This window comes from Chlorocebus sabaeus, chromosome 27 (genome assembly GCF_047675955.1).
Source record: "Chlorocebus sabaeus isolate Y175 chromosome 27, mChlSab1.0.hap1, whole genome shotgun sequence".
Taxonomy (NCBI): domain Eukaryota; kingdom Metazoa; phylum Chordata; class Mammalia; order Primates; family Cercopithecidae; genus Chlorocebus; species Chlorocebus sabaeus.
This window is the reverse complement of record NC_132930.1, coordinates 42,719,391-42,742,895: the sequence shown is the minus strand read 5'-3', so window position 1 is coordinate 42,742,895 and position 23,505 is coordinate 42,719,391. Positions and strand designations below refer to the sequence as shown.

Sequence of the window (23,505 nt, the reverse complement as noted above, 5' to 3'; positions counted from 1 at the left end):
CGGTGTGTCTGCAATTTCGACAGATGGCCACATGAGGGCAGGCACGCACACGTTGAGAAAGTTAAATTGGAATTTTGTCCTGCAAACTCTTTGAGGCGTTGCATGGGTTCCACACTGTGCTACGTACTAAGCCTATGGTGATTTTTTTTCTTAGAGGGCCAGATAGCAAATACTTCAGGCTTTGCAAGCTAAGAGGCAACATCTAGGATGTCAGCATCTAGGATGTTATATTCAATAGCCATTTGAAAATGTACAAACTCTTCTCAGGTCATGGACTGTACAGAAACAGACGGTGGGCTGGATTTAGTCAGTGGACCAGCTTGCTAACTCCTGGTCAGGAAAGGCGATATACTTAGCAAAAGAGAGAGTGGAAGGGGCAAAGAGAGAGAGAGAGGATGAAGTAACAATTTAGGTTGTGTGGTGGCAGAACCTCTCATCCATTCAGGAAGTGTCTGATTCAGTGATTAGGCAGAGGGGGCATGGATCAGGGAAGCCTCCCCATTCATCTCACTCTCCATAAGACTTTCATGGAAGAGCTTCCAGTGTTTAATATTTTTGTACAAAATGGAACCTAAATAGAATGCTAATAGTCATGTGATGCTCAATCAGCAAAACAGGGATTGGCTTCAGTCCTGGGAAAAGCTGTCTGGTTGCCAACAAGACACACGCTCTCAAGGAGTTTGCAAACTGGACCTCTGCTCTGGAGTTATGCAATTAAACATTGCTCAATTGCAATTAAACATGGACAGAAAATCCTCCTCCTCATTGTTCTTAGAACAACAGTGAAGTTAAAAGCCTCCTGGAAGGGCCATTCCCCACCCTTGTTCTCTCAGTTTCACTCTTAGTCCTCCTGAGGCCCACAGCACCACTGCTCTCAGTCAGCCTCATGGCAGGTTGATAGGTGACTTCATTTGGTACCAACAGCATAGATGCTTTCCAACATCAGTAACAACCTCACAGATGCCCTTTTTTAATATCTGCATATGTTACATTATAGAGCTGTAGCATGAGTTAGTGTCTGTTTTTGTCCATTTACATTGCTATAAAGGAATACCTGAGTCTGGGTAATTAAACAAAAGAGGTTTACTTGGCTCACGGCTCTGCAGGCTGTACAAGAAGCATGGTGCCAGCATCTGCTTCTGCTGAGGGCCTCAGGCTACTTCCAGCATGGCAGAAGGCGAAGGAGAGCTGGTGTGTGCGGAGATCATATGGCAAGTGAGGAAGACAGAGGAAGATGGCGGAGGCGCTAGGCTCTTTAACAACCAGCTCTTCTGAGAACTAACAGAGCAGGAATGCACTCATTACTATGAGGCTGACACCAAGCCATTCATGAGTGACCTGTCCTTCATGACCCAAGCACCTCCCATTAGGGGCGTGCTTGGTGGGCGTACTTTGACTCCAACTTTGGGGTCAAATTTCAATACGAGGTTTCCAGCAGGTATTTTCAAAGTACAGACACGTAACTAGCAAGGTACAGATGGTTACAAGGAAAAAGGTACTAAGTGCTAGGCCTGATTCCAGGCCTTTAGGGGATTCTCGTATTGCAAGAAGACATATACTGTCTACCAGTGAAACAGTGGGAGAAAAGAAAAGTCAGTACTCTGAACCAAATTCTTAGTGGCTTACATAGACAAATCATACAATGTCAGAGTTGGAAGGGGCTTGTCTAGTCTCCTGTTCTAATCGTGCTGAAAAGGAAATGAGGCCAAGGGAGCAGGGTGGTGTCTTACTCCAAATTGCCCAAATTCAAGGCACGATTAGCACTAAAACTTGAGTCTCCTTCCTGTTGCAGGTGGCAACTATGTGGGGCCAGTGTTCTGCAGCTAGTAAAAATAATTCACCAAGACCGTTGTAGGTAAAGAAAGTCAGATTTATTAGAAAAAGTATGAAAGGGTGCAGTGGGTAGGTCAGCGAGAAAGGAGCTGACTGCAAGGAAACAAAGGCTTGCTGGAGATTGTATAGGATGGTGCTTGTGCTGTGTGCTGAAGAGGGCTTTGTGCAGTACTGATAATGCTGTGGATGCAGTGAGCTAACTTATGTTTTTCTATTAGCCAAGGATCTGGTGATAAGTTGCATGCAGGAAGATTATGAGTTATTTGTGCAGGAAGGCTGTGTTCTAGACCATGAAGAAAGGCAGACTTACAGCTTCTTTGCTTTTATCTTTTTGCTTTTCCTTGGTTCCACCAGCTCAACTTCCCCTCCCTGATTAGAACTCTGTACTTCACACCTTTCGGCATTATCCATCTTTCATGGTTTACTCATTTAATAGAATATTTGTTGAGCTCCAGGCACTGGGTTTGCTGCTAGAATTTTATGTCTTTATGCAAGAGAATACGTAAAATTAGAATGAATGGTTGGTTCTGAAAGTTTAAAATTAAGAACCTCTGCACACCGCACGCCCCTCCAGATCCACCTATTGCCAACAAGGGAAGTAAATCCAGCTTGCATAGTTCACATGCACGTGCACACACATATGCACATGCATATGCAAATGTGCACACACACAATATGTAAAATACCTTTGGAGTGTGGGACACTGTGCCTAAGAGCATGGGCTTTGAAAACCAACCAGTTTGGGCTTCAATCCTGGCTTCCCCACCCAACACCTGTGTCCCGCAAGACATGTGGCCTGAGCCTCAAATTGCTCACCCATAAGTTGGGAGTACAAACACCCCCTTCATAGTATGATTGTGTGCCCTAAATGCAGTAACATGTTAAAGCACCAAGTGTGTGCCTGCACACAGTAGGCACTCAGTAACTTGTTTGATCACCTGGCTCAGCAATGTCAGATTTTACTGGGGACTTTGACAAGAACAACACAAGGTGGTCAGGGCTGAAAGAGAGAGAGCCCAAGGACTGAAGGGCACAGAAGAGGGAGCAGTGGACTCTGTAGAGGCCAGGGAGGCTTCCCATGGCTGGTCCTGGGCTGAGCCCTGAATGAAGGCGGGTCCAGTGGAGAACACCTGAAGACGGGGAGGGGTCATGGCTTCTGCTAAGGCGCGGGGCATGGCAGAGTACATGGCCTCCAGGAGCAGCGTGGAGCTGATGTTAACAGATCCCATCTAGCAGCGACTGGCGCTCTCTTTCAGGTGCCCAGATAGATGACAACAATCCCAGGCGCACCGGCCACCGCATCGTGGCGCCCCCTGGTGGCCGCTCCAACATCACCAGCCTCGGTTGAACGCGGATGCGCAGAGGAGCTAGCGTGAAGGATTCTGGGAATCATGTCCATCCCTTTTCCTGTCAGTGTATTTGAAACCCACAGTTTTAGTTGGTGCTGATGGAGGGAGGGGGAAGTCGAAGGATGCTCTTTCCCTTTTCTGTTTAGGAAGAAGTGGTACTAGTGTGGTGTGTTTGCTTGGAAATTCCTTGCCCCACAGTTGTGTTCATGCTGAATCCACTTCGGAGCATGGTGTTTTCCATTCCCCCTTCCTAGTGAACCACAGGTTTTAGCATTGTCTTGTTCTGTCCCTTCCACTTCTAACTCCACTGGCTCCATGATTCTCTGAGTGGTGGTTCCTTTGCACCCTGTAGATGTTCTAGGATAGTTGATGCATGTTACTAAATTACGTATGCAAGTCTGTGAGTGCGTCTGAGGGGACATCGCCAAGGACTGACTGAGACACGATGCCGAGACCTCAAGCCCTGAGGGACAGTCCCAAACCTCTTGCAGTGAAGATGTTTACTCATTGCCCCCACCTCTGGTCCACACTAGAAAGAAGCTCGCCCCACCCCCACCCGTGAGATCCGTGAATTCTCGGAATGGCAGGGGAAGCCTTGCACTAGGTTGCAAACAAGCATCCTCCACATCCTGTGTCAGAAACCCTGGTCTCCGTGGCACTTGTAACTCACCGTGCTGTCTTCTGGTCTGTGTGTGTTCTTCAAGCCAGCTCTAGGCTTCAGGCCGAGCCAGGTTCACACTCAGAAAGAGGTCTCCCCATCCCCATTCGGGGCTGACGATGGGGGGGTGATGGCTGCCCCTGGGTGGCCTGAGTCCTGGTCCCTCCGAGGCAGTTGATGGGGCAGTCAGATTTTTAAAGTTTTGTACAAAGTTTTCCTTTGTAATCACTCCCATTTTTACTTAACAACCAACTTGTTGTGGCTCTTATTTCTGAATTCAAAGCTTGTGAAAAAATAAAGAAAATGACCTGCCCACTGACCTGACTGGGGCACTTTGATTTCAGTGGTGGTGTCTGGATTGGATACAAATACTTGGCAGTTCCCCCACATGATAACGAATGGTGGCGGCTGCTTCCCGAGGACTCATTCTTGGTAGAGACTGGTGGATGTGGGGGTGGGAGGAGAGGTTCAGTTCATGACTTCTGAAGGCTGAGTTCCTGAGACCCAAGGAGGAGAAGAGAGGGAAGACGGCTGATGGACGGGCTTCCACAAAATAGGCTCAAATCTTGTATCTGTTCCATCCTGTTTGGCCTTTACTGGCTCTCTTTCTTCTTACATTGTATGGATCAGCCTCAGACTGGAAACTCCAATCTCCTAAACTTCACATTTATTCCCCCTATTTCCATGAGCTAGAGATACACTAAAGGAGGGGCAAAACACCAGGCAAAGTTGCTTGCTTCCATTAGCTGTTAGTAATAGTGATGACAATGATGGTGGTGACAGTAATGATGGTGGTGATGTGACAATAGTGATGACGGTGATGGTGATGATGGTGACAATAGTGGTGATGATGGTGATGATGGTGGTGTTGGTGATGGTGATGAAGTTGGCAGAAATGATAAATACATGGGTTAATATCTGTGTAGCGCTTGCTATATGCCAGGTGCTCTATGAGGTAGGGATTATTATCCCCATTGTACAAATGGGGAAACTGAGTCAGAGCGAGATCAATAACTTGTCTAGGATCACACACTTAGGAAGTCATGGGACCAGGATTTGAATCCAGGACCCAGGCACTTTGGGCCGTAGTCCAAAGCTCCTTGCTCCTAATTACTGAGCTCCAAGGACATTTGAGGCAGATGGCTTTGGATGGTCTGCTCCCACATCAACTCAGTGCTTTTCATGTGTCCTTCTCCTCCCCTACTCCTCAGCTTCGTGTGGATACCTTCGTTAAGGTTTAAAGAAGTGCTGGCTCAGGGTCAGTTATAGACTTCGTTGAAACAAGGTTAACCAACTACTCAGAAAGACCAAGAATGGATGGTAAGGATTTTTGGATGGAAAGACCAAGAATGGATGGTAAGGATTTTTGATGTTCAGCTTTGGCCCATTTGGACTAATAAAGGGAAACTTCCAGCAGAGTAAAGTTAGCAGGATGAAGTTATCCAGTCTGCTCTCTGGGCCTCACCTCCTCAGTCCTGTCAGGGTGGAAGTGGAAGCAGAAGCAGCCCTAGCACCTTCTCTAAGACAGACTCTGATGGGGTGCTTGCCTGACTCCCAGGTCATGGGAACCACTGTCCAGCCAGCATAATCTGGAGCCCGTGTCGAACTTCAGGTTCCCCAGCACCTCCAAGAGGCACAGTTACAGGGGATAGGAGACCTCGTGGCTCAGATAATCCTTAGTTCTTGGCGACTAAGCTGCAACACTCCTTTTAAGGCATGTGACTTCCTTTTACCTCTTGAGATCTTGGGAGGAGGGAGAGAGAGTTTCTCAGAAAGTTTTAGAGGAAGGCTATTTATTCTCATTCATTCATCTGCACCCCAATTCTTTTAGCCATGTCACATAACATACTCACAGGCCCAGGGACTAGGATGTGGTCATCTTGGTGGCAGGGATGGCGAGGATTATTCTGCCTACAACAGTAGTCTTCTAGGTTTTTTCTGTAAGTTTTATTTTTCACATTTAGGTCTATGAGCCATCTCTCAATAATCTTTATGTACAATATAAGGTAGGACTGAAGGTTCTCCATCTCCTATACCATCTCCCATTGACCCAACACCATTTATTGCGAAGACTATTCTTTCCCCCATTAAGATGCAGTGGGGCCTTTGTTGTAAGTCAGGTGATTATATCTGTGTGGATCCTTCTGATTAAGTGGTCCAGAAGTATGCTGCCAAATCAATGTTGAACAATGGGTGAAGGTGGGTGGGGTAGAAAGCCCTTGTTTGTAGTGTTAGTTAGGTTCTGTGAACCCCACTTCTGGTACCAATTTTCTGTCTTAATCCATTTTGCATCACTGTAACTGAATACCTGAGATGGGGTAGTTTATAAAGAAAAGGAATTTGTTTTTTACAGACTTTGAGACTGAGAAGTTCAAGGTTGGGGTGGTGGTGGTGCATTTAGTGAGAGCCTTCTTGCTAGTGGGGACTCTGCAGAGTCCTAAGGCAGTGCAGGGCATCATATGGTGAGGGGGCTGAGTGTATTGGTTCAAGTCTCGCTTCGTCTTCTTATAAAGCTGCTGGTCCCACTCCCATGATAACCCATTAATCCATGGACTCATTAATACACTAATCTATGAATGAATTAATCCATTCATGAAGGGAGAGCCCTCATGACCCAATCACCTCTAGCAGGGCACACCTTTCAGTACTGCCACATTGGGTATTAAGTTTCAACATAAGTCTCTCGCCGTGGCCAATTTCAACCTATCAACATGAAGTAAATGGGCTTGGAATCCAGAGCACTTAACCGTTGGCTCTGATGTCCCAGGAGGGGCTGGTTCTGGCCCCTCCGCATTTGTTGGTGTATTAGTCCGTTCTCACTCTGCCGATAAAGACATACCCAAGACTGGGTAATTTATAAAGAAAAAGAGGTTTAATGGACTCACAGTTCCACGTGGCTGGAGAGGCCTCACAATCATGGCAGAAGGCACATCTTACATGATGGCAGGCAAGAGAGATAATGAGAACCAAGTGAAAAGGGTTTCCCCTTATAAACCATTAGATCTCTTGAGACGTATTCACTACCACAAGAACAGTATGCTGGGAAACTGCCCCCATGATTCAATTATCTCCCACCAGGTCCCTCCCACTTCGTGGAATTATGGGAGCTACAATTCAAGATGAGATTTGGGTGGGGACACAGCCAAACCACATCAGTTGGTTTGTCTATCTTTGCCTCCAGATTGCATATTGACTCTTAAAAGTGAGACAGAATGGGCAAGGTCTTTGCACATACTCTTCCCTCATCTATGTAAAGCCAAACCATTTTCAGATGTCACCAGCAGGGTCTACCATGTTCTAGCCCCCAGGGTTGGTTTGGCCACCTTGATTGTAAACAGTGGACAAGAGAAGGTGCTACCCTTAGCCTGTGGCCAAATCTCTATAGACTCAACAGAGCTACTCTTCTGGCAAAAGTACGTAACCCTCCTGTGTGTTACTCTTTCCAAGGCAGAATGTGGCCTTGATGATGCCCATTGACAGTGTCATTTGCCTAAATGTTCATTCCAATCAAGTCCATTTATGAAGTGAAAAAGCATGAAGTTTCCTAAGCAAAAGGGGCTCTTAGCAACCTGAGATTTCTATTTTTCTCTTAGCTCATACCTGCAGACATTTTAGAGGAAAGGATCCCGGGGCCCTGGTGCACCTGGCTTCAGAGTAAAAGCCTCTCACTGGTAGCCTGTTCCCAGGAGGAAAGCTGTGGCATGGTTGTGCCAGGTGTCCAGGGTCCATCTGGGAATTTTCTGGGAGATCTATCAAACCACTCAGGCAGCCTGGCTATCCATTATGCCTGGATGTGGTCTTCAAAGCCTTTTGCTATCAGACAGGAGCCAAACACCACGTGGGTAGCCTGGGGTCCCGGCTGATGCCAGCTTGCAATGGACAAGAGCCCCAACACGAAGCAGGAAGCTTCTGTAGCCACCGCCCTTCCCCATCCAGGCCATTGTATTTGGAAGGAAGAATGTTGACCAGGACCTCCATGACTCTAGTTTCGTAGCAAAAAAGAACACTCCGTATCCCAGCGTTCACCTGTAGCCATGTGAGCAAATGTCTGCTGCAGGGGATTTCTCCTGGACCAGGTGTCCCTGTGACCTTCAGGCTGGGGTCTCACCCTATTCCTTCTCCTGACCTGTCCTGCCTCTTCTCAGAGCATGAAGGAGGTGTCTAAGCAGTTTCCAGAGAAAGGAGAACATGGACAGGAGCCAGTTCTCTAGGATTGCCTGGGCCCAGAGTTCTCAGGAGGTTGAAGGGTCCCTAAGCCTGAGACGGCAAGTGCCTTAGTCCAGGTCCTCTGAGACGCAGACACTGAGCCAGGATTAGATGTGGGTGAGATGTGTATTAGGGGAAATACCTGTGAGGGGAAATGAGGAGGGAGCCAGAGGAGGCAGAGTCCACAGATTGCGATGCAGCTGGGAGCCCCATGATAGAGGGAGAGAGGGAGGGGACAGAGGGAAGAAGGGAAGGGAGGGAAGGAGGGGAGACAGGGCAAGAAGGGAGGGAGGGAGGAAAGAAGGACAGAGGAGGAAAAGAAAGAAGGGAGGGAGGGGAGGGAGTGAAGAGAGGGAAGAAGGGAGGGAGGGAGGGAAGAGAGTGAAGAAAGGAGGGAGGGAGGCAAGACTCTGGGGCTGCACAGTTCTAAGTCTCAGCAGGTAGAGCAAGAGGTCCTGGAGCCCAGGCTGTCCTCTGGAGGAGCCCAGGCTGTCCTCTGGAGGAGCCCTGTCATGCGGACTCAGGAGGCCTCCATATCCCTGCCTCATGCAGGAACTGGGAGCACCCTGCAGGAAGTGTGACCTCCACGCTCACACAAGGGAAGGATTTCCGAGCATGGCAGGAAATCCCCAGGATGTTGGTCGTTTTTGCTCCTTGCTGTTGAGGACCCAAGAGGTACACGTTCATGACCACCACAGCCAGAACAAGGCGGATGAAGAGCTGATCTCAGACCAAGTCCGGTGGCTGGATTGCAGGCCATGCTGGAGGGCAGGAGGTGCATCAAGAAATAGACCAAGCCCATCAGCGGGAGCCCAGTGGGGAAAAAATAGATTGTCCAATCTGCTGACTCAGGATCTCTGGGATGGGACTAAGAATGTTTTTAATGAGCCCCTGGGTAATGCTGACACACAGCCACATCCATATACCATGGGGAGAACTTATTCCCAGCCTCCCTCCCTCCCTCCTTTCCTTCCAATCCATACACCACAGGAGGAAAGTATATACTCAGCCTTCCTCCCTCCCTTCCTTCCAATCCATATGCCATGGGAGGAAAGGAATATTCCCAGGCCTCCCTCCCTCCCTTCCACCAGGTGACCATGAATGCCTGTTATACACCAGGTGGCATGTGGCCGGTCAATGGTGTACATTCCAGGGGGGATGTCAGGTGCAAATCAAATGATTCCTCAAAGCACCAAATTGCACACTCTGTTAAGGGCTATAGAGGAAACATTTAGGGGAGAATAGAGAATCCCATCTCCCACTCCTCTGGTCTCCATAGAGGGAGGGGCTTCCACTGTCTGGGGGAGAGCATAGGGGACTCCCCCGGCCCCTCTCCCTCTCTCTCTTTTATTCTTCTTTGGGGAGGAGGAGAAATACCTGATTGGCCAGTCTGGAAAGGATTACTCCCAAGACAGTGCCTGCCTCTGGATCGATTCGTTCCCCCATAAATCATGTTTTACCCTCTAAACAGTCACATTTCCCCCATTTCCCGACTCCCTATGAGGAGGGGTGTGGAAGCACCTGGACCTCACTGGTTTGTGGGGCCGTCACTCTCCTGCAAATCCCCCTGCCATGCACATTACATTGGAATGCTTTTCTTTTTCCTATTGGTCTGCCTTGGTCAGTTCTTTCTCAAGGAGCCTTCATAGGGTGGAAGAAAAGCTTGCCCTCTGTGCCCCACAGCTGATTCACTGTAAAGCTAACGGAACTCACACTTCTGACACCTGTGCACAGACCCCACCAAGGCCCGGGAGTGGGCTTAGCCACGGGTTCACCAACACGTTCCTTACAGCTTACAATGCCACAGTCAGATCTTTTAGCTGCAATCCTTAAGACCACTGTTCGCTTTCCCGCTGATGCCACTGCATATCAGGTGACACTAGGGAGGCCTGGGACATTTGGAGGATCTGGGTAAGGGCTGGTTGAGCTGGGTTTAGTGGGATTGTTTATGTGGGTCTCACTGTACACCTCTGTGTATAGTTCTGAACTTGGACAAGAAATAGAGGAAGGTTATTTATCTCGCCCCAACCCCGATCCCAGCAGCAAAGCACACAGGACCTAGAGTCTAAGGAGGGCCCTGACCTTGTTCGGGGTTGGGGTAGAGGGGGATCTCTGGAGATGTGAGTCCTGACTCCATGTGAGGAGTGGCTAGGAGCCACTGGGCAGAGGGCTGGGGAGGGGGCAGGGGTCTTCCAAAAAGAATGCACATCATGAGCAAAGGCCCAGTGCGGGAAAGGGGTGTGCCCACGTGAGGCCATGAGAGGAGACAGGGGCCAGGTGCGGAGTAAAGGGGAAGGGCGTCTGCTGGGCCACAGGGGTGGGCTCAGCCTAGACCTCTCTGGGCCTCATGGTCCATGGTAAAGATCTGGCTTTTTCTCCTAAGAGCCAGGGAACGCCGCCCATAAGGCCAGGCAGATTTATGTTGGACAACATGTGATGGGCAGACGGCAGGAGCAGGAGAGGCAGCAAGATCAGGACCGCCCTGGCCAGGGCCTCAGGAGGAATACTGTGCAGAACATGACCCCTGGCTGGCCAGGAGGGTCCTGGGAGAGTGCACTCACCCTGGGAGGGTACAAAGAACCGCACTGGCTTCATCCTGGGGTCTCAGGCCAGAGGGTGCTATTTTCACCAAAGAATTCATGAATTCATCATAATACATCATCTCTCATGGTCCCCTTCCAAATTCACATCCGTCCATCACCATAATAGCCCACAGCCCACAATAAGAACTGGGGATGGTAACCAAAGTGGAGGCAGGGCACCTGAGAGGCGTCCTGGGGCCGCACTGCTATCCTCTTCTCTCTCCCCTGGCCCTGAGTGTTGCCTTCGTGTGGCTCAGCTCTTCCATCCTTCAAGCCTTCATCAGCTCCAGGGTGGCCCCGAGTCTGTGCCCAGGTACACTGGCTCGCATGCAGTGTCTTCCAGATAGCCATATCTCATTTTAATCAGGGAGCAATTCCAGCGTGGAAGTCCCCATCATGCTCCCGTTGGCAGGTACAGGTGCCAGTTTGTGACGGATGAAAGCACCGACAGCCCACGTGTCTTCATCATGGAGGCCTGTGCCCCAGACTGTGCCCAGCACAACAGCTGGGCGGCAAGGGTGGGGCAGGGTCAAGCAGCAAATGACACATTCCCTTTGGCTGAGGAAGCCACCCCAGAAGCAAAATGCTCCATGCAACAGCCAGGGAGGCTGGCTGCAAGCTTGGTGGCGGGGAGACAGCCAGGAGCCTTCTTAGAGGAGAGGGGTCCTGTGATCAAGGTCAGGAGTTCGAGAGCAGCCTGGCCGGTATGGTGAAACCCCATCCCTACTAAAATAAAATACAAGAAAACATTTAGCTGGGCGTGGTGGCACATGCCTGTAGTCCCAGCTACTGGGGAGGCTGAGGCAGGAAAATCGCTTGAACCCAGGAGGCGGGGCTTGCAGTGAGCCGAGATCGTGCCATTGCACTCCGGCCTGGGCGACAGAGCAAGACTCTGTCTCCAGAAAAAAAAAAAAAAAGTGATTTCTACGCAAAGCAGGTTCTGAGAATATTGCACCGAGGAAGCCACAGCTTTGCACAACTCCATGGAATAATGAAATATTTCAGTGAACCACAAGAGGGAGCTGTGGGTTAACTTTGGAGAGCCCACTGGCTGATGGGTGAGGAAGCTGAAGAAAGCACGCTGATGATTAAGTTTTACCACTTCTGGCCACTTCTGGGAAAGACTCACTCGTTCCTGACTAAGAGAGTCTATTTCAGGTTTTAACAAATGAGAAGTCACAAATGGCCCAGCAAATCCCTGAGAGAGGGGCTCCCAGAGCCAGAGGGCTCACTAGGTTCTGGGGATTTGTGGACATGTCCACGGCTACGTCCTGGATTTGACAAGGGCAGGCACCCTTTGACTTAGCGCAGTGGGTGATACCCCGGGGACACGGGGCAGTGTCTGGAGACATTCTTGTTGCCACGACTGGTGGGAGTGCTGGCATCTGGTGGGCAGAGGCCAGGGGCACTGAAACATCCTATGATGCTCTGGGCAGCTCCTTCCCCTGAAGAATGATCTCACCAGAAATGTTCATGGTGCTGAGGGTGATGGTCCCTAACCTCCACGAAAGGAGCAATTTTCCTTCCAGGTGGGAAAGGCCTCTCCTGGCTGTGGTGTGAGGGTTTGTCTGGAAGCTTCTCTCCAGGTGGGAAAGGCCTCTCCTGGCTGTGGTATGAGGGGTTTGTCTGGAAGCCTCTCTCCAGGTGGGAAAGGCCTCTCCTGGCTGTGGTGAGAGGGGCTGGTCTGGAAGTTTCTCTCCAAGTGGGAAAGGTCTCTCCTGGCTGTGGTGGACAAGAGGCTTGTCTGGAAGCTTCTCTCAGGGTGGGAAAGTCCCCTCCTGGTTGTAGTGTATGAGGGGCTGGTCTGGAAGTTTCTCTCAGGGTGGGAAAGGCCTCTCCTGGCTGTGGTGTGAGGGGCTGGTCTGGAAGCTTCTCTCAGGATGGGAAAGGCCTCTCCGGGCTGTGGTGTGAGGGGCTGGTCTGGAAGCTTCTCTCAGGATGGGAAAGGCCTCTCCTGGCTGTGGTGTGAGGGGCTGGTCTGGAAGCTTCTCTCAGGGTGGGAAAGGCCTCTCCGGGCTGTGGTGTGAGGGGCTGGTCTGGAAGCTTCTCTCAGGGTGGGAAAGGCCTCTCCTGGCTGTGGTGTGAGGGGCTGGTCTGGAATCTTCTCTCCAGGCAGGAAAGGCCTCTCCTGGCTGTGGTGTGAGGGGCTGGTCTGGAAGCTTCTCTCCAGGTGGGAAAGGCCTCTCCTGGCTGTGGTGGACAAGGAGCTGGTCTGGAAGCTTCTGGATGCTCTCAGCATCTATCTGGGATAGCAGGCACCCCCATGACATCTCTCTGCAGGGGGAGGGAGTCTGCTGTCTGGAAGAAGCCACCCCACAGGTGAAGCAAGGGTGGGGCCACACCCTCTTCCTCATATTCTAAGTGTCCTCAGAGAATACATTTCTGCAGGTGTCATTACGTATCTGTGTGTCCTCAGCTCCAGGTGGGCCAGGACAGGCCTCCAGCCCAGGGATTGCAGGGTCTGCATCAGGGGTCCTTGGCCTGAGGCTCGGACCCCTCAAGACATCCCTCCTGGGGGAGAAAGATCCGTGAGGCATCAAGCCACCGCTCCAAGCCAAATGAGATGCAAACTCACACAGACGTGTTTCCAACATGGGAATGCCTAGTTTTCTCAGGTGATAGCACCCACCATACTCATTTATGCTTTTAGGGCACATTTCTAGTCTTTCTCCATCCCTCTCAGAGGAGCCTGTGATGTAGAGATGCCGCTGTCCTCTCCCTCCTCGCCGCCTGTAGGCGCTGTGGGAGGGAAGGCGGAATTCACACTCAGACCCAGGGCTTTGGGTCCTGTCCCGCTGTCTGGTCTTAAACTACAAGTTGCTTCTTCTCTTTAGCATCTTCTTTGAGTTCTCACCGTCCCCAGCTTCACTTTCTTGCTGACTCAGCCTTTTGCTGCTTAAAACAGGGAAGAAAGGCAGCCAGTCAGGACGCTGACTCCATGCCCATCCTGATGCCATAACTTACCCAATCGGATTAAATGAAAATGCAGCCAAAGGTGATCAAAACAATTTTCACTTTGACATGGGTCATTAAGAAACAAATAGAATCCCTGTTTCCCTCTCTTGGGTAGGAGGTCATGCAAGTGCCATGACCACAGCCAGCCCTGGTCAAAGAGGGGACTGCCCAACGCTTCAGGCTAGATGCCAGTGGGGCATGGAGGTAGGTCAGGGCTCATCTGGCCAAATGAGACACACACAGGAAGGGTATCAGCCATGTGGCACCCCTGCTATCATCATGGCTTACTGCCCACAAATTACACTCATATCCATCATTTCTTGAAGCTTCACATTTAATGCCTCTGAGGGGACTGATTTTCCTGCCCAGACTTTTGACACATAGCAGCTGAGTGCATTTACCAAACCCAGCCACAGGCAATAGGCCCGGGGCCCAGTCGTACCTGAGTGAGCCTGAGGTGTGGTCCCCGGAGGCGAGGTCCTCATCGTTGGGCACCCCCAGGTCCCCTCTTTCCCGGGGCAGGGGCTTCTTCTTTTTAGTCCTTAGGGGCTTCTCTGTAGAGGACAGATGAACTCAGGCATGGTCTGTGACTTTAGACAAGTGACAACAACTTGCAGCCTCACGCCAACCCAGCCTGATATCCTTGAGCATGTTGTGTGGGCCAAATGTGTACTTGGTACCTTATGCTATTACAGCCACTCAACTAATGAGGAAACTGAGGCCCAGGAAGGTGACGTACTCTCCCAAGCCTGCACAAGCCAGTAAGTGGCAGAGCCGTGGCTTGAGCTGCAGTCTGCTAGGCTCCCACTGGGCTTCCACTCTACTCAGCTGACTGGAAAACTTAACGAAGCAGCAAGCAACTGAAAACCCAGCACCAGTGTGATAGCTTTTGTTTTAATAGATCTCTGTGTTCTCATAACACCTTTTGAGTCACTCTCCCATTACCAGGTTAAAACATCCTGTGATGTCACTGAAGCTGTCGCTGGCAGGGGTGGGAGGAGGGCTTATTATCCCCACTTGGTAGATGGAAAAATGGAGTCAGTAAGGAGACACGGCCAGTGAACACCAGACCTAGGAACTGGAATTATCCAATGCTAGAGAGCAAGCGGGCCTGCGGTGTGGCCTAGCCAAGCCTGCTCACTTACAGACAAGGTCACAAAAGCCCAGAGAGGCTAGGCACAATGCCTAAAGCCACACAGCTAACGAGCAGCCAGCGTGGAACTAGAACCCACATCTCTCAGCCCACAGGGCTTCCCGCTGCAGCGCAAGCATCTGCGACTCACCCAGCAGCCCACGCTTCGCGGGGAACAGTCTGCTTTCAGCGAGGGGCACTCGGGCCAAGGCTGCCAGCTCGGAGATGAAGTTCTGTTCAGCTTCCTGAAACGCACGCAGAGAGGAGCATTTAGCTGGGCCTCCCTCTGCCTTCCGGACTTCTCTAAATCCCTCTCCCCTTGGTGAAGTCTGACACTCGAGGCTGGCCACCATGTCCCCAACGTGGAGGAGAATTTTCTAAGATACATCCCAGAGAGGAGGGGGGCAGGAGGACGCACTGACATCTACCAGCTCCTGCTGTGTAACTGTGGGTCCTCACTCACACCGGCCATCGGTCTTCAGTTGACAGAGTACACTGAGGTCAGAGGGCCTCAGTGACCTGCCCGGAGCAGGTGCAGCAGAATAGGATGGGACCCGCTTCTGCTCGACTCCACCGGCTGGGCTCTTAACTGCCAACACCGTGGTGTAAACAGACATACCAGAATTCCACGACACATTAACTGTGTGACCCTGGATAGCAACTTAACCCGTGCGCGCCTCAGTTTGTCCATCTGTAATGGGGACAGTAGCAGTCATCTCTTTTGTTGGAAAGTGTGTAAAGCTCTCAGCTCATGACTGTCTATCATAGACCCTCAGTAAGTACCTATCGGCCCCACTGCTGGATTCTTATCATTGTACTCTGCGATTGCCATCGCCAGTGGAGAACACCCAGAAAAAGCCAACACTCTGCGAAATGCTTCCATTCTGGAAGATTTGAGTTTTTTAAAGGCAGCCACTTTGCTTAGCCACACTTTATACTCTCACCTTACATCTCACTGAAGAACCTCACACAGATGGGATTTTCTGTGATGAAATATGCACTTTCTATCATGAGAGCTGAGTTTCCTGTTTGCTGTAAATAAAGTGTAAACTTTAGCTACCGCCAACACTGCCTGAGTGACACAGAGGTCACCATTACACCGGAAGCCTCCTGGTGGCCATGCACACACAGGGAACTGCTCAATTCTCTGTCAGGTCCACAGATGAGGCCTGACTAGGTGCTCAGGGCCTGGCCCTGCTTGGGGTGCTGCAGCCACTAGAGGGATCCACACAGGCCACACCTGCCCTCCAGGGGCTCAGGGTCCCAAGGTGAAGCTGATGCACCCTCAGCAGCTGAGACTCGGCGGGTCAATGATGCCACAGGCAGGGAAGTGCAGGGACCAAGGAGTCCCCTCGCAACAGTCCCCATGGCTGACCCGCGGTCACAGGCTGGCTTTTGCTATTTCTGCTCCTCTGTCAACCAGTGCTTTTTGAAGGCCCAGTTCTGTAACTTGTACCTGCAGCTGGATCTCCAGCTGGGCTTCCAGAAGGTCCATGACTCCTGCCTGCTGTTGCTGGGCATGCAGACGCATCTGCTGGTGCACCGGGAACTGGGCCAGGAACCTCTTCTGCTGGGACAGCATCCTGCGGGGAGGAAGGCAGGCAGGCAGGCAGTTCAGCAGGAAGGGAGGGAGGAAGGGAGAAACGAAGGAAGGGACAGAGGGAAGGAGGGAAGGAGGGAGAAGGAAGGGAGGGAGGGAAGGAGGGACAAGGAAGGCAGGGAGGCCGCTGACCCCTGGGAGCCCCAAGAGGGGCCTGGCCATCAGGGGCACCATTCACAGTAGCTCCAGCTCCAGTCCCCGCAGGCAGGCTGCCTCTCCAGCAAAGTGGACGCCCTTTACAACATGGAAGTTTACAGAGTCCTGCCCACAGTTTCCAGGTGATCTTTGGAGGAGCTTCATGACACCAGCAGCACAGAGTAGAAACGCCAGGGGGAAGAAGCCCAGAGAGGGGGGGGCCTCCCTGAGGACACACATCTGTGAGGTGGCTGAGCAGAAGGTGGCATCTTCTCATGAGAACACAGTCTTACCCCCAGGGAGGGGCATTCTCCTAAAAGGACCAGAGGCCTACCCGCTACCCATCCCTGATTTTAAATCTCAGAATTGCCCTGGCCCCTCCCTTGTAAAATGAGGAGCTTCTTGGGATGCAGCCTCTGGGAAATCCCAAATATGGCAGGCAGCCCTGTTACTCTCAGAGAGGGGGACAGAGCTGGAGCAGAGGCCAGGTCCCTGAGCCCCAGGGCCCACCCACCTCTCTGGATGCCCTCATTTCCTCAGCAAACAGGAACATCCAAATCCAGCAACCCTGTTTCCATTATTGCTCCCTGCCTGCCTGCCTCCCTCCCATCTTTTAGGGCAGATTTTCTGAAAGGGGTCAAATTTCCAGACCTGAAGGCAGGGCCACCTTTAGCATGGACAGGCAGCTGTGCGTGTGGAGTGCCTGGAGGTGTGAAAGTGCTACCCTGCTTCTACCTCATGCTCTTCTGTCTGCCAGTAACACCTTTCATCTCTTTGTTTTTGCCCAGCAAATTCCTGTGTATCCTACAAGACCCCGTCATCCATCCCTCCACCCCTCCCTCCCTCCCTCCCTCCTTCCCTCCCTCTCTCCATCCATCCATGCACTCATTCATACATTAAAGAATTTCTGGCCTGTCAAGTGCTGTGCTGGGTTCTGAGACACAGGTGTGAACAGAGACTCACAGTCCCTGTCCTCATGGAGCTCTAGTTTGAGTGGCAGGAAGGGGGGTGGACAGTAAACAAATCACTCGTGGCACAGCTGAGGCCAGCGCTCCAGGGTGCAGCCTCTCTCACACCTTCAAGGAGGCCGAGTTCCACTAGAAACCGTGCCTATGGACATGAATAGACATTCTTTAAAAAAAAAAGCAAGACACACAAATGGCCAAGAAGCATGTGAAAAATCGCTGAGCATCACCCATCATCAGAGGAATGCAAATTAAAGCCACAAGGAGAGATCATTTTACCCCCGTTAGAATGGCTATCACTAAAAAGACAAACTATAACACGGTGGTGAGGATGTGGAGAAAAGGGAACACTTAGCACCACTGGTGGGAATGTACATTAGTGTAGCCTATATGGAAAACAGCATGATTTCTCAGAGAACTAAACATAGAATGACCATTTGATCCAGCAATCCCACTACTGGGTATCTACCCAAAGGAAAATAAATCAATATATCAGAAAGATACCTGCTCTCGTGTGTTTACTGCATTATTCACAATGGCAAAGATATGGAATCAACTGAAGTGTCCATCAATGGAGGACTGGATAAGGAAAATGTGGTCCATATACGCAATGGAATACTACTCAGCCATAAAAAAGAATGAAATCATGTCTTTTGCAGCAACGTGGATGGAACTGGAGGCCATTCTCTTAAGTGAAACAACTCAGAAACAGAAAGATCTCATGTTTTCAGTTTATGAGTGGGAGCTCAATAATGTGTGCACATGGACGCAGCAAGTGGAGTGATGGGCCGGGTATGGTGGCTCAGACCTGTAATCCCAGCACTGGGAGGCCAAGGCGAGTGGATCACCTGAGGTCAGGAGTTTGAGACCAGCCTGGCCAACACAGCAAAACCCCATCTCTACTAAAAATGCAAAAAAAAAAAAAAATTAGCTGGGCGTGGTGGTGGGCACCTGTAATCCCAGCCACTCAGGAGACTGAGGCAAGAGAATTGCTTGAACCTGGGAGGTGGAGGTTGCAGTGAGCTGAGATCGCACCACTGCATTCCAGCCTGGGCAACAGAGCAAGACTCCATCTCAAAAAAAAAAAAAAAAAAAAAAAAAAAGAGTGGAAGGATGGACAACAGAGACCCAGAAGGGTGGCGGGACGATGGGAGGGGAGTGGATGATGAGAAATTAATGGGTAAAACATACACTATTTGGGTGGTGGTTACAATAAAAGGCTCAGACTTCACCATTATTCAATATAGCTATGTTCCAAAATTGTACTTGCACTCCTTCAAAAAAAAAATAAAAAGAAAAGAAACTGCCTCTCTGAATTCAAGGAGGTGCGGCAGGGAGGAAAGGGCGTCAACAGCCATCTATAAGTTGTGCGTCACAGATGGCCTCATGTACCCCCTCTCCCAACACTCCTTTTCCTCTTCCATAAAGCAGGTTGGCCCAGGTGGCTACTGAGGCTCCTTCTCTTGGATCGCCTGGGTCAAAGTGAAGCCCTTGGACCACATCTATCAGAATCCCTTGGTGGGGAAGGGTGCGGCTAAAATTCAGATTCTTGGGCTCCCCTCACACTTTCTAAGCCCAAGTCTCCAAGCGCGGCCCAGAACCTGCAGGTTTAGCAGGAAAGCCCAGTGATGCTTCTGCGCCCACATCTGAGGACCTGCCGGACCGTAGTTTGCTGGGAGCCTGGAAAGTCAGGGCAAGTTCAGTCTGTGCAAATCCTGCAGCAGCGTGTTTCCTGACAGCTGTTACTGAGCCTCCTAAGAACAGCCGGTCGGCTGGCCCCTTCCCTCAGGCCCTGTGAGGCCCAGAGAAGCCAGGAGAGTCAAGCCTGCCTTCTGACCTCCAGCACGGCGGGATAGGAAGTCTGCATGGCTTGGGCTGTTACATTTGCGCTCATTGTGATGGTCACAGTTACAAGAAGCAGCCACCTCTTCCTTACTTCCCTGTCCTCTCACTGTGCTTCTGCGGGTCACCTCCCAGGTAAGCAACCTGCCCCCAAATCCTCGCCAAGGTCTGCTTCTGAGAATGCTCCAAGTATGAGAAGGGAGGCGCGTGTCCAGGCTGCGAATGCCACTTAAACCCAGAATGAAGCTGCCACCACACTTTGACCTGCTCATTCATTTGTGCCAGGTGCCATCCCAGGTGCTGCGTGGAGGGCAGAGACCAGGACAGAGGCAGTGGGTGAGGGAGGCTGATGGCGCACAAGTCCACGGCAATGCACATGATGGCACCTGCTGACGGCGCCACAGAGAGACACGTGAAGGGGTAGAGAACGTCCCTACATGGGACCTCAGTTGGGACCTCACCTCTGGTGGACCGCCTGGGAGGTCTCATGAGCACCACCTGCCATCGTGCTGCCCGACAAAGGGTTGCTGAGTTCTTGCTTTTTCCGCAGCTTGTAATTTTCCATCCTCTCACCTAGACCATTTAACACAAGACAATCAGGGGCTCTGTTTGGAAGATCGACTGTGCCAGGTCTGGGGCAGATGCTGGGGTGCAGGGTGAGCGGGACACACCAGCTCTCAAAGAATGTGTCCTTCCACCAGCACAGGGACAGGGCGTTGTGTGTGCCAACAACACGGCTTCCATCACGGACCAGGCACCGCAGAAGGAAACTATCTATGATGCCCCCTGTCCACCTGCTTCATCTCCAGCTTTCTTGTATCAGGAGAAAGGGAGGCTGACTAAGAAAAAGTCCACACTGAGAGGGCACCACAAAGAACTCAAAAGCCACACTGTAAAGGAAAAGTGATTGGCCAGGCAGAGTGAGGGCACAGTGCTGAAGTGGGTGCTCTCCAGGGACTTAGGAAGTCTGGGCTTTGAAGTCATGGCCCATATCTTGGAGCTCCTTCTTGTTTGCAGATTAAGCTGCTCAGAAAACTCTTGACTTTTAAAAGCTTTAAAAGTAAAGTGAGGCCGGGTGAGGTGGCTCACACGTGTAATCCCAGCACTTTGGGAAGCCGAGACGGGTGGATCACCTGAAGTCAGGAGTTTGAGAACAGCCTGGCCAATATGGTGAAACCCTGTCTCTACTAAAAGTACAAAAATTAGCCAGGCGTAGTGACATGTGTCTGTAATCCCAGTTACTTGGGAGGCTGAGGTAGGAGAACTGCTGGAACAAAGGAGGCAGAGGTTGCAGTGAGCCGAGATCATGCCACTGCACTCCAGTCTGGGCGATAGAGCGAGACTCAGTCTCAAAAAAAAAAAAAAAAAAAAAGGAAAGTGATGAGGCTGCCTGAGACAGGCATGGTTTAGACCTGGTCAGCCCAGTATAATTATTAATAATGCCCCTGGTTTGGACAGGTAACTAACTATAAGACTACCTCTTCAAGGTGCCTCTCAGCTGAAAACCCAACTCAAGTATCGGTGGCCATGGCAGGAGGCCCATCACACTTAACTAGCTGGCTGAGCTTGCTGGCACTTACAGGGAGATTTAACCTGGATGGCCTCTGGGACATAGTATGTATGACTCTTAAATAAAACAGATTACTAAATAAGGAAAAAGGAGTTGATGTGGCTTAAGTTAAGCTATATCGTTTCAATGTGTTTACTGTGAAATCCCTGCATTAGAGCTGGGGTATCAGGAAGCAGGAAATAAGAGCTGAGAGGATGGATGGGGGCTGGGGTGGGGCAGTCTCCAACCCTACTCCCACAGATGGGGAAACCAAGGCCTACCGAGGGAAAGAGACATGCCCCAGTTCTGGAATGTTCTGCAGTAGCAAGCAATGTCTGTCTCCTGCTAAATGAGCCCAGCTCTTCCTCTGGAAAACCTGGCAGATCTCTGGGCACATGCCAAGATTTTATTTGAATCTAGGCCTCAAATTCCTCAGGAGAAGGGGAAGACAGAGGTGGCCTCTGGGCTCAGTTGAGGGGAGAAACACTCAGGGAAGCCTCTCCCGGGATCGATTCCAACTCCGATCCTTGGACACGCCAGGCAAAGCCCATCAGAGAAGAGGAATTCCTGCTCGGAAGCTCTGGATTCAGGGGAGGGTGTTATAAGAAGTGGCAATTATGAAACTGGCTTCCAACCATCCTTACCTGTATGTTACCGGAACTGGGGATACCGTCCTTTCCATCACCCCAGGATGGCCTTTTACAAGAGCCCATGTGGGAAAATCCTTGGGGTCTCAAACACCCCCTGGGCCACTGGGCTTATGGTCACAGTGGTGGCTTTAACTAAGTTGGTCTCCATCTCTATGACCACCAGGAAGCTCACAGACAAAATCATTGAATGTCTAATTAGGATTTGCAGGCAGATGTCCTAGATCAGGGGTCCCCAACCCCTGGGCCACAGACTGGTACTGGTCCCAGCCACACAGCAGCACGTGAGTGACAGATGAGTGAGTGAAGCTTCATCTGTATTTACAGCCGCTCCCCATCGCTCACCTCCTGAGCTCCACCTCCTGTCACATCAGCAGCGGCATTAGAGTCTCATAGGAGCATGAACTCTATTTCAAACTGCACCTGCAAGGGATCTAGGCTGTGCACTCCTTATGAGAATATAATGCCTGATGATGTGCCACTGTCTCCCATAACCCCCAGATGGGATTGTCTAGCTGCAGGAAAACAAGCTCAGGGCTCCCACTGATTCTGCATTATGGTGAGTTATATAATTATTTCACTGTATATTCCAATGTAATAATAATAGAAAGTACACAATGGATGTCATGTGCTTGAGTCATTCCGAAATCACTTCCCCCTCGCCCTGGTCTGTGGAAAAATAGTCTTCCATGAAACCAGTCCCTGGTGCTGAAAAGGATGGGGACTGCTGTCCTAGATAAGCCCTGGCTCTGACTCCATCTCAGTATCCTATCCTTGTCCTGAGTGATCGACTTAAAACACTCCCATTGCACTGGATGTGTCCTCGTGCATATGGTTCTTTAAGTGCCTTTTGAAAAAGGCTTTTTGAGACAAAGCAGGGGATAAATAAATACATTAAAACATTGAAAGAATTAAATTCCCAAAAATAAAATTCGCAACATCTGACATCCTGTTCTGCCCCAAACTAAAAACACACGTTGCCAGCCTCTTCTGGGGCTTCCCCGAGGGGGGTCCCGTACCCTGCAGGGTCTTCAGGTGCTGCAGTTTTCTCTCTTCGTGGTCCTCCATGATCCTTCCGATTTGCTGGTAATACGCCTGCACCAGGCGACTGACACCAGTGCTGGTCACGTAGACGCTCTCCACTGCCGTCTCCATCAGTGTCCTCTGGGGGGAGAAAGGAAGGACGGGGACAGCAGAGAAGTCACACGTGGGAGCCACCCACGGCCCATCCAGTCCCTGCCTCCCCATGCCCTGGTTCAGATCTTCCGCCTACTCACCAACCTGGATTAGTCAGGAAGCAGGCAGAGAGTGCACGGCTGGTTTAAGCTAGTCACAGGAATCCTATCTTCTTAGGTCAGGGATGTCTAGGGCTGGCTGTTTAATCTAGTTCTGGCCAATGAAATGTGATGTTAGGGGAAGTCTGCTAAGAGGCCTTCCCTTCTTTTTTTGAGATGGAGACTCACTCTGTTACCCAGGCTGGAGTGCAGTGGCATGATCTCGGCTCGCTGCAACCTCTGTCTCCCAGGTTCAAGTGATTTTCCTGCCTCAGCCTCCCAAGTAGCTGGGATTATAGGCACGCACCACCAGGCCTGGCTAATTTTTTGTATTTTTAGTAGAGAAGGGGTTTTGCCATGTTGGCCAGGCTGGTCTCGAACTCCTGACGTCAGATGATCCGCCCACCTCGGCCTCCCACAGTGCTTGGATTACAGGCATGAGCCACCATGCCCGGCCAAGGCCTTCGGTTTCTAAACATTAAGGTGGAGGATGAGCAGGTGAAAGACTGCTGTTCCCTCCTCCTGCCTGGAATGCAGGCCTGATGTCTGGAGTGACAGTGGCCATTTTAAGACTATGAAGCAACGAATAAACAGCAAGAATGCAGGGTGAGAAAGAAAGAGCCTTGTCCTTGGTCACATCACGAAGCCACTGTGGCAGCACCTCCACATTTCTTGTGGTATGGGCTATTTCTTTGAGCCATATTACTTGCGGCTACATGCATTTCTACGTGATACATCTTCAGACCAAAGCAGAAAAGACAGGAGACCCTGAGACATC

General features: G+C 50.8%; 2 protein-coding genes across 8 annotated transcripts in view; one reads left to right on the top strand and one right to left on the bottom strand.

Annotated features, from left to right (window-relative positions):
• Positions 1-4,178, top strand: part of CRMP1 (collapsin response mediator protein 1) — a 71,188-nt gene extending 67,010 nt beyond the window's left edge. For all 3 annotated transcript variants that reach the window (XM_008017943.3, XM_008017944.3, XM_008017945.3), the window contains exon 14: positions 3,090-4,178. In XM_008017943.3, coding sequence (XP_008016134.1) covers positions 3,090-3,181 — 92 coding nt within the window. In that variant the 3' untranslated portion in view covers positions 3,182-4,178. The remainder of the gene's footprint in view (positions 1-3,089) is intronic.
• A 1,592-nt stretch (positions 4,179-5,770) lies between these two features.
• The window catches only part of EVC (EvC ciliary complex subunit 1), a 99,386-nt gene continuing 81,651 nt past the window's right edge, over positions 5,771-23,505 (bottom strand). For 3 of the 5 annotated variants that reach the window (XM_073012517.1, XM_008017940.3, XM_038008718.2), the window contains exons 16-21: positions 22,473-22,617; positions 19,719-19,830; positions 16,172-16,298; positions 14,867-14,960; positions 14,026-14,137; positions 5,771-13,523 (exon numbers count right to left, since the gene is read on the bottom strand). In XM_073012517.1, the coding sequence (XP_072868618.1) occupies positions 13,439-13,523; positions 14,026-14,137; positions 14,867-14,960; positions 16,172-16,298; positions 19,719-19,830; positions 22,473-22,617 (675 nt within the window). In that variant the 3' untranslated portion in view covers positions 5,771-13,438. The remainder of the gene's footprint in view (positions 13,524-14,025; positions 14,138-14,866; positions 14,961-16,171; positions 16,299-19,718; positions 19,831-22,472; positions 22,618-23,505) is intronic. The other 2 variants (XM_008017941.3, XM_038008719.2) reach the window with 1 other exon arrangement.